Source organism: Hydra vulgaris, chromosome 01 (assembly GCF_038396675.1).
Source record: "Hydra vulgaris chromosome 01, alternate assembly HydraT2T_AEP".
In the NCBI taxonomy this organism is placed as follows: Eukaryota; Metazoa; Cnidaria; class Hydrozoa; order Anthoathecata; family Hydridae; genus Hydra; species Hydra vulgaris.
In genome coordinates, this window is record NC_088920.1 from 21,931,011 (window position 1) to 21,946,382 (window position 15,372).

The 15,372-nt window shown below is 26.6% G+C and overlaps 2 protein-coding genes across 2 annotated transcripts; both read right to left on the minus strand.

Annotated features, from left to right (window-relative positions):
* Nucleotides 1-1,467: 1,467 nt before the first annotated feature.
* LOC136074220 (uncharacterized) lies at nucleotides 1,468-2,900 on the minus strand. Its single transcript, XM_065786526.1, has 3 exons — nucleotides 2,621-2,900; nucleotides 2,083-2,336; nucleotides 1,468-1,863 (listed from the first exon to the last, which is right to left on the minus strand). Exons 1-3 carry the CDS (start codon nucleotides 2,898-2,900, stop codon nucleotides 1,468-1,470), a joined length of 930 nt encoding a protein of 309 aa, XP_065642598.1.
* Nucleotides 2,901-10,007: 7,107 nt separating this feature from the next.
* On the minus strand, nucleotides 10,008-10,849 carry LOC136074221 (kinesin light chain-like). The gene is made up of 3 exons (XM_065786527.1): nucleotides 10,624-10,849; nucleotides 10,247-10,372; nucleotides 10,008-10,120 (listed from the first exon to the last, which is right to left on the minus strand). The coding sequence occupies exons 1-3, from the start codon at nucleotides 10,847-10,849 to the stop codon at nucleotides 10,008-10,010; spliced, it is 465 nt and encodes a 154-aa protein (XP_065642599.1).
* Nucleotides 10,850-15,372: the final 4,523 nt, after the last annotated feature.

Sequence of the window (15,372 nt, forward strand, 5' to 3'; positions counted from 1 at the left end):
AATGCATATAAAAAGGGAATTGATTCTCATTATCACTTGGACGAAGACATAAGAAAAATGCCCAGCTGAACCCAAATTAAACTCAAACTGTCATAAATTTTTAACTAGTAAAATATTTCAAATAAAATTTGATCCAGAGTTTGGTGTGGCCATATCCTACATTTGCACCAATTTTTATAAAATTATTTGTAGTGGTTCACATTCTTAATGTGCTTTTATTATCACAATATAAATTGAAAAGTTCACTTTTCAATTTATATTGTGCTACAACTTAAACAAAAAATTAAAGGATTTCAAAATTTGCATAATAGGGTACGTTGATGTGTACGCCGTAATCCCACATAAGTGGCGTTCTTCTTTTCCTTTTAGGTGTCTCAAGAAATCCTAACGGTCTTGTCACAGAACGGAAGTCACACCGCGGAAGTGCATTTAACCAGGAAGATCACGCCTCCTTCCGTACCGTGACGCGAAAATTTGTCCAGAGCTCATTTCGAACCTGGATCTCCTGCTTATAAAGCAAGCGTTCTAACCACTGCGCCACGGTAGCACATATACATGTTCTTAGGTCAGCTGGGTTGGCAATATCCGTGCCGACCGTGTAGGATCTTATTAGAGTCTCTGCGTTCTTAAAAAAATTAACGAAATTCTCGTTCTTATGTAATTTTTTTATTGCAAGACTAATTTAGAATTTTCAAAATAAGAAAAAAAATGTCATTAAAATATTATTATTACTACTATTATTACTATTATTAAAACAAAAACAGCCGTTAAAAAAAGACTCTTTAAGCTTTGTAGCGACTTTTTATATGTGTGTAATCAATCAATCTATATTAATAAATATAAATTATTATTATTTTTATTTTTTAAAATAAGAATCATACATTTTGATAATAATTATTCTAATTTAATTTAATAAGACCAAAAGAATAAAATCATCTTTACTATCATATAGAAAATTATTATCGTGAGAGTTAAAAATTAAATCATACAACGTTTTAGGATGCATTCAATAAAAAAATCTTTGCTTTCACATAATATTATACTTGATAAAAGAAGTTTAAACCACAACTTAGTTATGAAAAATTAAAAAAGGTGAATCTTTTAACTTTTATAATTAATAATACATTCAAATTTTAAAAAATAAAAATAATATAGCTATAAACACTGAAATAAACAAACTTTCTTCTTATTTAAAAACTTTTTAAAACTTAAGATTTTATTTATAAGAATTAAATATCAAGATCTCTAACTTTAAAAGAAAAACGTTTAACAATTATATTTTATCAACAGATAAACTTTATATATACTTAAACTAATACAAAAATCAAAAAAACTCGCTTGCTTTTTTCCTAAATTATTCAAACAGAGTATGATATAACGTTTTGTTGTCATTGTAGACGGATGGTTGATACCTAAAAATTCAGTTTGTACTTTATCAACAAAATAAAAAATTTCTAAAGCTTCGTTTTATTTTCCCATTTTGTTCAAAGAAAGTGCAATATTTTGTTTTGTTGTCATTGTAGACGGATGGTTGATACCAAAAATTTCAGTTCGTATTTTATCAACAGAATAATAAACTTCTAAAGCTTCGTTATATTTTCCCATAAAGTTTAAACAAAATGCGATATTATATTTTGCTGTCATTGTAGACGGATGGTTAATGAAAAAAATTTCAGTTTCTATTTCATTAACAGAATGATAAAGTTCTAAAGCTTTGTTATATTTTCCCATAATGTCCAAACAGCTTGCGATACTATGTTTTGTTGTCATTTTAGACGGATGGTTGATACCTAAAATTTCAGTTTCTATTTCATTAACAAGATAATAAATATCTAAAAATTCGTTATATTTTCCTATATTGTCCTAACAGAGTGCATTATTATGTTTTATTGTCATTGTATCTAAATATTTGATTCCTAAATGTTCAGTATGTATTTTATCAACAGAATAATAAGTTTATAAAGATTCGATATATATTCCCATAGTGATCCGACAGAATGCGATATTATGTTATGTTGTCATTGTAGACGGAGGGTTGATACCAAAAATTTAAGTTTGTATTTTATCAACAGAATATTAAACTTCTAAAGCTTCGTTATATTTTCCCATAAAGTTTAAACAAAATGCGATATTATATTTTGCTGTCATTGAAGACGGATGGTTAATGAAAAAAATTTCAGTTTCTATTTCATTAACAGAATGATAAAGTTCTAAAGCTTTGTTATATTTTCCCATAATGTCCAAACAGCTTGCGATACTATGTTTTGTTGTCATTGTAAACGGATGGTTGATACCTAAAAGTTCAGTTTCTATTTCATTAACAGGATAATAAATATCTAAAAATTCGTTATATTTTCCTATATTGTACTAACAGAGTGGATTATTATGTTTTTTTGTCATTGTATCTTAATATTTGATTCCTAAATGTTCAGTATGTATTTTATCAACGGAATAATAAATTTATAAAGATTCGTTATATTTTCCCATAGTGATCGGACAGAGAGCGATATTATGTTATGTTGTCATTGTAGACGGAGGGTTGATACCTAAAATTTCAGTTTGAATTATATCAGCAAAATAAAAAAATTCTAAAGATTTGGTATATATTCCCATATTGTACAATTTGCAATATTATGTTTTGTTGTCATATTAGACGGATCATTAATACCTAAAATTTCAGTTTGTATTTTATCAACAAAATAAAAAATTTCCAAAGCTTCGTTATATTTCATCTTATTGATCAAACAGAATAAGATATTATGTTTTGTTGTCATTGTAGACGGACGGTTGATACCTAAAATTTCAGTTTGTGTTTTAGCAACAGAATAATAAATTTCCAAAGCTTCGTTATATTTTCCTATATTGTCCAAACAGCTTGCAAAATTATGTTTTGCTGTCATTGTTGACAGATGGTTAATACCGATAATTTCAAATCGTATTTTATCAACAGATTAATAAAAATCTAAAGCTTCGTAATATTTTCCCATACTGTTCAAACAGATTGCAATATTATGTTTTGTTTTCATTGTTGACGGATGGTTGATACCAAAAATTTAATTTCGTATTTTATGAACAGAAAAATAAACTTCTAAAGATTCGTTATCTTTTCCCATATTGTTCAAACAGAATGCGATATTATGTTTTGTTGTCATTGTAGACAGATGGTTAATACCTAAAATTTTAGTTTGAATTTTATCAGCAGAATAATAAATTTCTAAAGCTTTGTTATATTTTCCCATATAGCACAGTTTGCGATATTATGTTTTGTTGTCATATTAGACAGATGGTTGATACCTAAAATTTCAGTTTGTATTTAATCAACAGAATAATAAATTTCGAGAGATTCGTTATATTTCCCTATATTGTTCAAACAGTTTGCGATATTATGTTTTTTTGTCATTGTAGACGGATGGTTGATACCTAAAATTTGAGTTTGTATTTTATTAACAGAATAATAAATTTCCAAAGCTTCGTAATATTTTCCTATATTGTCCAAACAGTTTACAATATTATGTTTTGATGTCATATCAGATGGATGGTTGATACCTAAAATTTCAGTTTGTATTTTATCAACAGAATAATCAATTTCTAAAGCTTTGTTATATTTTCACATATTGTCCATACAACTTGCGATATTATTTTTTGTTGTCATTGTAGAAGGATGGTTGATACCTAAAATTTCAGTTTGTATTTTATTAACAGAATAATAAATACCTAAAGCTTTGTTATATTTTCCCATATAATCCAAACAGCTTGCGATATTATGTTTTGTAGTGATCGTAGACGAATGGTTGATACCTAAAATTTCAGTTTTTATGTCATTAACAGGATAATAAACTTCTAAAAATTCGTTATAATTTATCATATTGACCAAACAGAGTGCATTAATATTTTTTTTTGTCATTGTATCTGGATGGTTGATTCCTAAAATTTCAGTTAGTATTTTATCAACAGAATAATAAATTTTTCAAGATTCGTTATATTTTCCAATATTTTTTGAAAAGAATGCGATATTATGTTTTGTTGTCATTGTAGACAGATGGTTGATACTTTAAACTCAGTTCAAATTCAGTTCGTATTTTATCAACAGAATAAAAAAATTCTAAAGCTTCGTAATATTCTCCCATATTGTTCAAACAGAATGCGAAATTATGTTTTGTTGTCATTGTAGACGGATAGTTGATACCTAAAATTTCATTTGATATTTTATCAGCAGAATATTAAAATTCTAAAGCTTCGTTATATTTCCCCATATTGTACAGTTTTCAATATTATGTTTTGTTGTCATATTATAAGGATGGTTGATACCAAAAATATCAGTTTGTATTTTATCAACAAAAAAAAAATTTCCAAAGCTTTGTTATATTTTATCATATTGTTCAAACAGAATAAGATATTATGTTTTGTTGTCATTGAAGGCGGATGGTTGAAACCGAAAATTTCAATTTGTATTTTATCAACAGAATAATAAATTTCCAAAGCTTCGTTATATTTTCCTATATTGTCCAAACAGCTTGCGATATTATGTTTTACTGTCATTGTAGACGGATGGTTAATACCTAAAATTTCAGATTGTATTTCATCAACAGAATCATAAATTTCTAAAGCTTTGTTATATTTTCACATATTGTCCAAACAGCTTGCAATATTATGTTATGTTGTCATTGTAGACGGATGGTTGTAACCAAAAATCTCAGTTTCTATTTCATTAACAGGATAATAAATTTCTAAAAAATCGTTATATTTTCCCATATTGACCAAACAGAGTGCATGATTGTGTTTTTTTGTCATTGTATCTGAATAGTTGATACCTAAAACTTCAGTTTGTATTTTATCAACAAAATAATAAATTTCTAGAGATTCGATGCATTTCCCCATATTTCAGTTTGTATTTTATCAACAGAAAAATAAATTTTCTAAGCTTTGTTATATTTTCATATATTGTCTAAACAGCTTGCGATATTCTGTTTTGTTGTCATTGCAGACAGATGGTTGATAATTAAAAGTTCAGTTCGTATTTTATTAACAGAATAATAAATTTCTAAAGCTTCGTTATATTTTCCCATATTGTACAGTTTGCGATATTATGTTTTGTTGTCATATTTGACAGATGGTTGATACCTAAAAATTCAGTTTGTACTTTATCAACAGAATAATAAATTTCTAGAGATTTGTTATATTTTCCTATATTGTTCAAACATAATGCGATATTATGTTTTCTTGTCATTGTAGACGGATGGTTGATACCTAAAATTTCAGTTTGTATTTTATCAACAGATTAATAAATTTCTAAAGCTTTGTTATATTTTCTTATACTGTCCAAACAGCTTCCGATATTATGTTTTGTTGTCATAGTAAACGGATGGTTAATACCTTAAATTTCATTTCATATTTTATCAGCAGAATAATAAATTTCTAAAGCTTTGTTATTTTATCCCATATTGTACAGTTTGCATATTATGTCTTTTTGTCATATTAGATGGATGGTTGATACCTAAAATTTGATTTCGTATTTTATCAGAATAATAATATTCTTAAGCTTCGTTATATTATTCCATATTGTCGTGTTTGAAAATTATGTTTTGTTGTCATATTAGACGTATGGTTGATAACTAAAATTTCAGTTAGTATTTTATCAAGAGATTAATAAATTTCTAAAGCTTTGTTTTATTTTCCTATATTGTCCAAACAGCTTGCGATATTAAGTTTTGATACCATTGTATGCGGATGGTTGATACCTAAAATTTCAGTTTTTATGTCATTAACAGGATAATAAACTTCTAAAAAATCGAAATAATTTATCATATTGACCAAACAGAGTGCATAAATATTTTTTTTTGTCATTGTATCTCAATAGTTGATTCCTAAAATTTCAGTTAGTATTTTATCAACAGAATAATAAATTTCTCAAGATTCCTTATATTTTCTAATATTTTTTGAACAGAATGCGATATTATGTTTTGTTGTCATTGCAGACGGGTGGTTGATACCTAAAATTTCCGTTTGTATTTTATCAACATAAAAATAAATTTCTAAAGCGTTGTTATATTTTCCCATAATTTCCAAACAGCTTGCAATATTGTATTTTTTGTCATGTTAGACGGATGGTTGATACATAATTTCAGTTTGCATTTTATCAACAGAATAATAAATTTCGTATTTTATGAACAGAAAAATAAACTTCGAAAGATTCGTTATCTTTTCCCATATTGTTCAAACAGAATGCGATATTATGTTTTGTTGTCATTGTAGACAGATGGTTAATACCTAAAATTTTAGTTTGAATTTTATCAGCAGAATAATAAATTTCTAAAGCTTTGTTATATTTTCCCATATAGCACAGTTTGCGATATTATATTTTGTTGTCATATTAGACAGATGGTTGATACTTAAAATTTCAGTTTGTATTTAATCAACAGAATAATAAATTTCTAGAGATTCGTTATATTTCCCTATATTGTTCAAACAGTTTGCGATATTATGTTTTTTTGTCATTGTAGACGGATGGTTGATTCCTAAAATTTCAGTTAGTATTTTATCAACAGAATAATAAATTTCTCAAGATTCGTTATATTTTCCAATATTTTTTGAAAAGATTGCGATATTATGTTTTGTTGTCATTGTAGACAGATGGTTGATACTTCAAACTCAGTTCAAATTCAGTTCGTATTTTATCAAAAGAATAAAAAATTTCTAAAGCTTCGTAATATTCTCCCATATTGTTCAAACAGAATGCGAAATTATGTTTTGTTGTCGTTGTAGACGGATAGTTGATACCTAAAATTTCATTTGATATTTTATCAGCAGAATAATAAATTTCTAAAGCTTCGTTATATTTGCCCATATTGTACAGTTTTCAATATTATGTTTTGTTGTCATATTATAAGGATGGTTGATACCAAAAATATCTGTTTGTATTTTATCAACAAAAAAAAATTTCCAAAGCTTTGTTATATTTCATCATATTGTTCAAACAGAATAAGATATTATGTTTTGTTGTCATTGTAGGCGGATGGTTGAAACCGAAAACGTCAATTTATATTCTATCAACAGAATAATAAATTTCCAAAGCTTCGTTATATTTTCCTATATAGTCCAAACAGCTTGCGATATTATGTTTTGCTGTCATTGTAGACGGATGGTTAATACCTAAAATTTCAGATTGTATTTCATCAACAGAATTATAAATTTCTAAAGCTTTGTTATATTTTCACATATATTCCAAACAGCTTGCAATATTATGTTATGTTGTCATTGTAGACGGATGGTTGTAACCAAAAATCTCAGTTTCTATTTCATTAACAGGATAATAAATTTCTAAAAATTCGTTATATTTTCCCATATTGACCAAACAGAGTGCATGATTGTGTTTTTTTGTCATTGTATCTGAATAGTTGATACCTAAAACTTCAGTTTGTATTTTATTAACAAAATAATAAATTTCTAGAGATTCGATGCATTTCCCCATATTTCAGTTTGTATTTTATCAACAGAAAAATAAATTTTCTAAGCTTTGTTATATTTTCATATATTGTCTAAACAGCTTGCGATATTCTGTTTTGTTGTCATTGTAGACAGATGGTTGATACCTAAAAGTTCAGTTCGTATTTTATTAACAGAATAATAAATTTCTAAAGCTTCGTTATATTTTCCCATATTGTACAGTTTGCGATATTATGTTTTGTTGTCATATTTGACAGATGGTTGATACCTAAAATTTCAGTTTGTACTTTATCAACATAATAATAAATTTCTAGAGATTTGTTATATTTTCCTATATTGTTCAAACATAATGCGATATTATGTTTTCTTGTCATTGTAGACGGATGGTTGATACCTAAAATTTTAGTTTGTATTTTATCAACAGATTAATAAATTTCTAAAGCTTTGTTATATTTTCCCATATTGTACAGTTTGCATATTATGTCTTGTTGTTATATTAGGTTGATACTTTATCAGAATAAAAATATTCTAAAGCTTCGTTATATTATTCCATAATGTACTGTTTGCAATATTATGTTTTGTTGTCATATTAGACGAATGGTTGATAACTAAAATTTCAGTTAGTATTTTATCAAGAGAATAATAAATTTCTAAAGCTTTGTTTTATTTTCCTATATTGACCAAACAGCTTGCGATATTAAGTTTTGCTACCATTGTATGCGGATGGTTGATACCTAAAATTTCAGTTTTTATGTCATTAAGAGGATAATAAATTTCTAAAAATTCGTAATAATTTATCATATTGACCAAACATAGTGCATAAATATTTATTTTTGTCATTGTATCTCAATAGTTGATTCCTAAAATTTCAGTTAGTATTTTATCAACAGAATAATAAATTTCTCAAGATTCCTTATATTTTCTAATATTTTTTGAACAGAATGCGATATTATGTTTTGTTGTCATTGCAGACGGGTGGTTGATACTTAAAATTTCCGTTTGTATTTTATCAACATAAAAAGAAAATTTCTAAAGCGTTGTTATATTTTTCCATAATTTCCAAACAGCTTGCAATATTGTATTTTTTGTCATGTTAGATGGATGGTTGATACCTAAATTTCAGTTTGTATTTTATCAGCAGAATAATAAATTTCGTATTTCATGAACAGAAAAATAAACTTCTAAAGATTCGTTATCTTTTCCAATATTGTTCAAACAGAATGCGATATTATGATTTGTTGTCTTTGAAGACGGATAGTTGATACCTAAAATTTCAGTTTGTGTTTTATCAACAGAATAATAAATTTTCAAAGCCTCGTTATATTTAACCATATTGTTTAAACAGCTTGCAAAATTATGTTTTGTTTTCAGTGTAGACGGATGGTTGATACCTAAAATTTCAGTTAGTATTTTATCAACAGAATAATAAATTTCTCAAGATTCCTTATATTTTCTAATATTTTTTGAACAGAATGCGATATTATGTTTTGATGTCATTGCAGACGGGTGGTTGATACTTAAAATTTCCGTTTGTATTTTATCAACATAAAAATAAATTTCTAAAGCGTTGTTATATTTTCCCATAATTTCCAAACAGCTTGCAATATTGTATTTTTTGTCATGTTAGACGGATGGTTGATACATAATTTCAGTTTGTATTTTATCAACAGAATAATAAATTTCGTATTTTATGAACAGAAAAATAAACTTCGAAAGATTCGTTATCTTTTCCCATATTGTTCAAACAGAATGCGATATTATGTTTTGTTGTCATTGTAGACAGATGGTTAATACCTAAAATTTTAGTTTGAATTTTATCAGCAGAATAATAAATTTCTAAAGCTTTGTTATATTTTCCCATATAGCACAGTTTGCGATATTATATTTTGTTGTCATATTAGACAGATGGTTGATACTTAAAATTTCAGTTTGTATTTAATCAACAGAATAATAAATTTCTAGAGATTCGTTATATTTCCCTATATTGTTCAAACAGTTTGCGATATTATGTTTTTTTGTCATTGTAGACGGATGGTTGATTCCTAAAATTTCAGTTAGTATTTTATCAACAGAATAATAAATTTCTCAAGATTCGTTATATTTTCCAATATTTTTTGAAAAGATTGCAATATTATGTTTTGTTGTCATTGTAGACAGATGGTTGATACTTCAAACTCAGTTCAAATTTAGTTCGTATTTTATCAACAGAATAAAAAATTTCTAAAGCTTCGTAATATTCTCCCATATTGTTCAAACAGAATGCGAAATTATGTTTTGTTGTCGTTGTAGACGGATAGTTGATACCTAAAATTTCATTTGATATTTTATCAGCAGAATAATAAATTTCTAAAGCTTCGTTATATTTGCCCATATTGTACAGTTTTTAATATTATGTTTTGTTGTCATATTATAAAGATGGTTGATACCAAAAAAATCAGTTTGTATTTTATCAACAAAAAAAAAATTTCCAAAGCTTTGTTATATTTCATCATATTGTTCAAACAGAATAAGATATTATGTTTTGTTGTCATTGTAGGCGGATGGTTGAAACCGAAAACTTCAATTTATATTCTATCAACAGAATAATAAATTTCCAAAGCTTCGTTATATTTTCCTATATTGTCCAAACAGCTTGCGATATTATGTTTTGCTGTCATTGTAGACGGATGGTTAATACCTAAAATTTCGGTTTGTATTTTATCAACAGATTAATAAATTTCTAAAGTTTTGTTATACTTTCCCATATTGTCCAAACAGCTTGCGATATTATGTTTTGTTGTCATTGTAGAGGGGTGGTTGATACCTAAAATTTCAGTTTGTATTTTATCAATAGAATAATAAATTTCTAAAGCTTTGTTAAACTTTCCCATATTATCCAAACAGCTTGCGATATTATGTTTTGTTGTCATTGAAGACGGATGGTTGATACCTAAAATTTTAGTTTCTATTGCATTACAGAATAATAAATTTCTAAAACTTTGTTATATTTTCGTTTATTGTCTAAACAGCTTGCGAAATTATGTTTTGTTGTTATTCTAGACGGATGGTTGTTACCTAAAAGTTCAGTTTCTATTATATTAACAGAATAATAATTTTCTAAAGCTTTGTAATATTTTCTTATAATGTTCAAACAGAATGCGATATTATGTATTGTTCTTATTGTATTCAGATGGTTGATACCTAAAACTTCAGTTCGTATTTCATCAACAGAATAATAAATTTCTAAAGCTTCGTTAAATTTTCCAATTTTCTTTAAACACTTTGCGATATTACGTTTTGTATCAAGCGTGATCATTTTGTTTTCACCATATGTTTTTGAATTAAAATATCGAACAACTATTTTTGTTATGACTGCTTCTTTAAATAAACATTTACATGCTAATAATCTTTTAATAGAAGTCGTCATATAATGGAAGGTTACTGAAATTCTTTTTTTAAATTAGTTATTATTAAGATCACAAGAATTTATAATAATTTATTATATATCAAGACAAATATTTCAAATGTAGTTTATAATAATTTCACAATTTTAAAATTTTGCTCAGAATTTCAAGATCTTTGATATAGTATGTATGCTAATATGCAATGGTGTCTGCAAATTTCTAATTGTTTGTTTGTATAAGTAAGAGGAGGAGATGATGATAAGTAAGAGGAGGAGATGGTTTCTCTAAAGTACATATTCCTTGTTGATGCGTAGTTTTAAGTGTATCAACCTCCCCAACACACATACCCTCGAAAATATGTACGCTCTCAAAATACCCTTCCCCCTTTTTTAAAAAAAGTTTAAAAAACTCTCTATTTAATAAAAGACATTTATTTTTATCTAGAAAAGTAAATTTAAATAAGTGCATAATAGTTAATTGCAAAAGAAAAACATTAAACCTTTAGAGGCATTTGCAAAACTATCACAAGATAGAAAAAAAAAGAAAAAGTGAAAGAGCAAATTACAAAGTTTAAGTTGAGCAATTCAACTAATTCAAAACTATGCCCCTTGCCATCAAGTTTTGCAGTTGTTCAAATAATGGATATCCATTTAATAAAATCACATAACCTAAAAGCAATTAAAAAAAATTTTATAAATATATTTAAAGAAACAAAAAAACAATGTCATACAGTAAAAACCGAAAAGACTAACGATCTGACTTTGTCAACATCAATGTTAACAAAAAATTTGGACAATATCGAGGAGTATAAATATAATGATGAATCGAATATTATCAAAACAAGCAGTGACTGTTCTAATTCAGAAAATGAATCAAGTGACACTGAGGATGTACTATTGGTTCCAAAGGATTGTTTTCCAACAACTCTACATCGAACCATAGAAACTCTACTAGACACGTTCAAATTTGGTCCAGAAAAAAAAAAAGACTATATCAGCTGATACAACAGTATCTGACGTAAAACGATTTTTTCAAATTGTTGGCGCTACGCAAGATATTTCCATTTATTTCGAAATTGACACTATTAGAAAAGTATACATTGCCAAGCTTTAAGAGAAAAGTTTAAAAGCTGCAACTATAAAAAAGTATTTATTTTAATTAATACACTTTAGTAGATTTTTCTTTTTTTAAAAAAGTTTAAAAAATTCTCCATTTAATAAAACACATTTATTTTTATCTTAGAAAAAAAAATTTAAATAAGCGCATAATAGTTAATTGCAAAAGAAAAACATTAAACCTTTAGAAATATATCAAAACAAATAACAGAATATTATCAAAACAAGCAGTGACTGTTCTAATTCAGAAAATGAATCAAGTGACACTGAGGATGAACTATTGGTTCCAAAGGATTGTTTTCCAACAACTCTACATCGAACCATAGAAATTCTACTTGACACGTTCAAATTTGGTCCAGACAATAAAAAAGATTCTATATCAGCTGATACAACAGTATCTGATGTAAAACGATTTTTTCAAATTGTTGGCGCTACGCAAGATATTTCCATTTATTTCGAAATTGACACTATTAGAAAAGTATACATTGCCAAGCTTTAAGAGAAAAGTTTAAAAGCTGCAACTATAAAAAAGTATTTATTTTCATTAATACATTTTAGTAGATTTTTCTTTTTTTAAAAAAGTTTAAAAAATTCTCAATTTAATAAAACACATTTATTTTTATCTTAAAAAAGTAAATTTAAATAAGCGCATAATAGTTAATTGCAAAAGAAAAACATTAAACCTTTAGAGGCATTTGCAAAACTATCTCAAGATAGAAAAAAAAGAAAAGGTGAAAGAGCAAATTGCAAAGTTCAAGTTGAGCAATTCAACTATTTTAAAACTATGCCCCTTGCCATCAAGTTTTGCAGTTGTTCAAATAATGGATATCCATTTAATAAAATCACATAACCTAAAAGCAATTGAAAAAAATTTTATAAATATATTTAAAGAAACAAAAAAACAATGTCATACAGTAAAAACCGAAAAGACTAACGATCTGACTTTGTCAACATCAATGTTAACAAAAAATTTGGACAATATCGAGGAGTATAAATATAATGATGAATCGAATATTATCAAAACAAGCAGTGACTGTTCTAATTCAGAAAATGAATCAAGTGACACTGAGGATGAACTATTGGTTCCAAAGGATTGTTTTCCAACAACTCTACATCGAACCATAGAAATTCTACTTGACACGTTCAAATTTGGTCCAGACAATAAAAAAGATTCTATATCAGCTGATACAACAGTATCTGATGTAAAACGATTTTTTCAAATTGTTGGCGCTACGCAAGATATTTCCATTTATTTCGAAATTGACACTATTAGAAAAGTATACATTGCCAAGCTTTAAGAGAAAAGTTTAAAAGCTGCAACTATAAAAAAGTATTTATTTTCATTAATACATTTTAGTAGATTTTTCTTTTTTTAAAAAAGTTTAAAAAATTCTCAATTTAATAAAACACATTTATTTTTATCTTAAAAAAGTAAATTTAAATAAGCGCATAATAGTTAATTGCAAAAGAAAAACATTAAACCTTTAGAGGCATTTGCAAAACTATCTCAAGATAGAAAAAAAAGAAAAGGTGAAAGAGCAAATTGCAAAGTTCAAGTTGAGCAATTCAACTATTTTAAAACTATGCCCCTTGCCATCAAGTTTTGCAGATGTTCAAATAATGGATATCCATTTAATAAAATCACATAACCTTAAAGCAATTGAAAAAAATTTAATAAATATATTTAAAGAAACAAAAAAACAATGTCATACAGTAAAAACCGAAAAGACTAACGATCTGACTTTGTCAACATCAATGTTAACAAAAAATTTGGACAATATCGAGGAGTATAAATATAATGATGAATCGAATATTATCAAAACAAGCAGTGACTGTTCTAATTCAGAAAATGAATCAAGTGACACTGAGGATGAACTATTGGTTCCAAAGGATTGTTTTCCAACAACTCTACATCGAACCATAGAAATTCTACTTGACACGTTCAAATTTGGTCCAGACAATAAAAAAGATTCTATATCAGCTGATACAACAGTATCTGATGTAAAACGATTTTTTCAAATTGTTGGCGCTACGCAAGATATTTCCATTTATTTCGAAATTGACACTATTAGAAAAGTATACATTGCCAAGCTTTAAGAGAAAAGTTTAAAAGCTGCAACTATAAAAAAGTATTTATTTTCATTAACACACTTTAGTAGATTTTTCTTTTTTTAAAAAAGTTTAAAAAATTCTCTATTTAATAAAACACATTTATTTTTATCTAAGAAAAGTAAATTTAAATAAGCGCATAATAGTTAATTGCAAAAGAAAAACATTAAACCTTTAGAGGCATTTGCAAAACTATCTCAAGATAGAAAAAAAAGAAAAGGTGAAAGAGCAAATTGCAAAGTTCAAGTTGAGTAATTCAACTAATATAAAACTATGCCCCTTGCCATCAAGTTTTGCAGTTGTTCAAATAATGGATATCCATTTAATAAAATCACATAACCTTAAAGCAATTAAAAAAAATTTAATAAATATATTTAAAGAAACAAAAAAACAATGTCATACAGTAAAAACCGAAAAGACTAACGATCTGACTTTGTCAACATCAATGCCAACAAAAAATTTGGACAATATCGAGGAGTATAAATATAACGATGAATCGAATATTATCAAAACAAGCAATGACTGTTCTAATTCAGAAAATGAATCAAGTGACACTGAGGATGAACTATTGGTTCCAAAGGATTGTTTTCCAACAACTCTACATCGAACCATAGAAATTCTACTTGACACGTTCAAATTTGGTCCAGACAATAAAAAAGATTCTATATCAGCTGATACAACAGTATCTGATATAAAACGATTTTTCAAATTGTTGGCGCTACGCAAGATATTTCCATTTATTTCGAAATTGACACTATTAGAAAAGTATACATTGCCAAGCTTTAAGAGAAAAGTTTAAAAGCTGCAACTATAAAAAAGTATTTATTTTCATTAATACATTTTAGTAGATTTTTCTTTTTTTAAAAAAGTTTAAAAAATTCTCAATTTAATAAAACACATTTATTTTTATCTTAAAAAAGTAAATTTAAATAAGCGCATAATAGTTAATTGCAAAAGAAAAACATTAAACCTTTAGAGGCATTTGCAAAACTATCTCAAGATAGAAAAAAAAGAAAAGGTGAAAGAGCAAATTGCAAAGTTCAAGTTGAGCAATTCAACTAATTTAAAACTATGCCCCTTGCCATCAAGTTTTGCAGTTGTTCAAATAATGTATATCCATTTAATAAAATCACATAACCTAAAAGCAATTGAAAAACATTTTATAAATAAATTTAAAGAAACAAAAAAACAATGTCATACAGTAAAAACCGAAAAGACTAACGATCTGACTTTGTCAACATCAATGTCAACAAAAAATTTGGACAATATCGAGGAGTATAAATATAATGATGAATCGAATATTATCAAAACAAGCAGTGACT

Bases quoted from the DNA above. Each gene is read 5' to 3' on its own strand.
- LOC136074220 (XM_065786526.1), bottom strand. From the start codon at position 2,900: ATGACAGCAAAACATAATTTTGCAAGCTGTTTGGACAATATAGGAAAA. The intron at 2,337-2,620 runs GTACAATATGGG...ACGAATTTTTAG, and splicing joins AAAACATAATATTGCAAATT to ATATTTATTATCCTGTTAAT. The intron at 1,864-2,082 runs GTTTAATATTCT...GCACTCTGTTAG, and splicing joins AATATAACGAAGCTTTAGAA to GACAATATAGGAAAATATAA.
- LOC136074221 (XM_065786527.1), bottom strand. From the start codon at position 10,849: ATGACGACTTCTATTAAAAGATTATTAGCATGTAAATGTTTATTTAAA. The intron at 10,373-10,623 runs GTATCAACCATC...CTAAAATTTTAG, and splicing joins AATACGAACTGAAGTTTTAG to GTATCAACCATCCGTCTTCA. The intron at 10,121-10,246 runs GTATCAACCACC...CCGAAATTTTAG, and splicing joins AATACAAACTGAAATTTTAG to GTATTAACCATCCGTCTACA.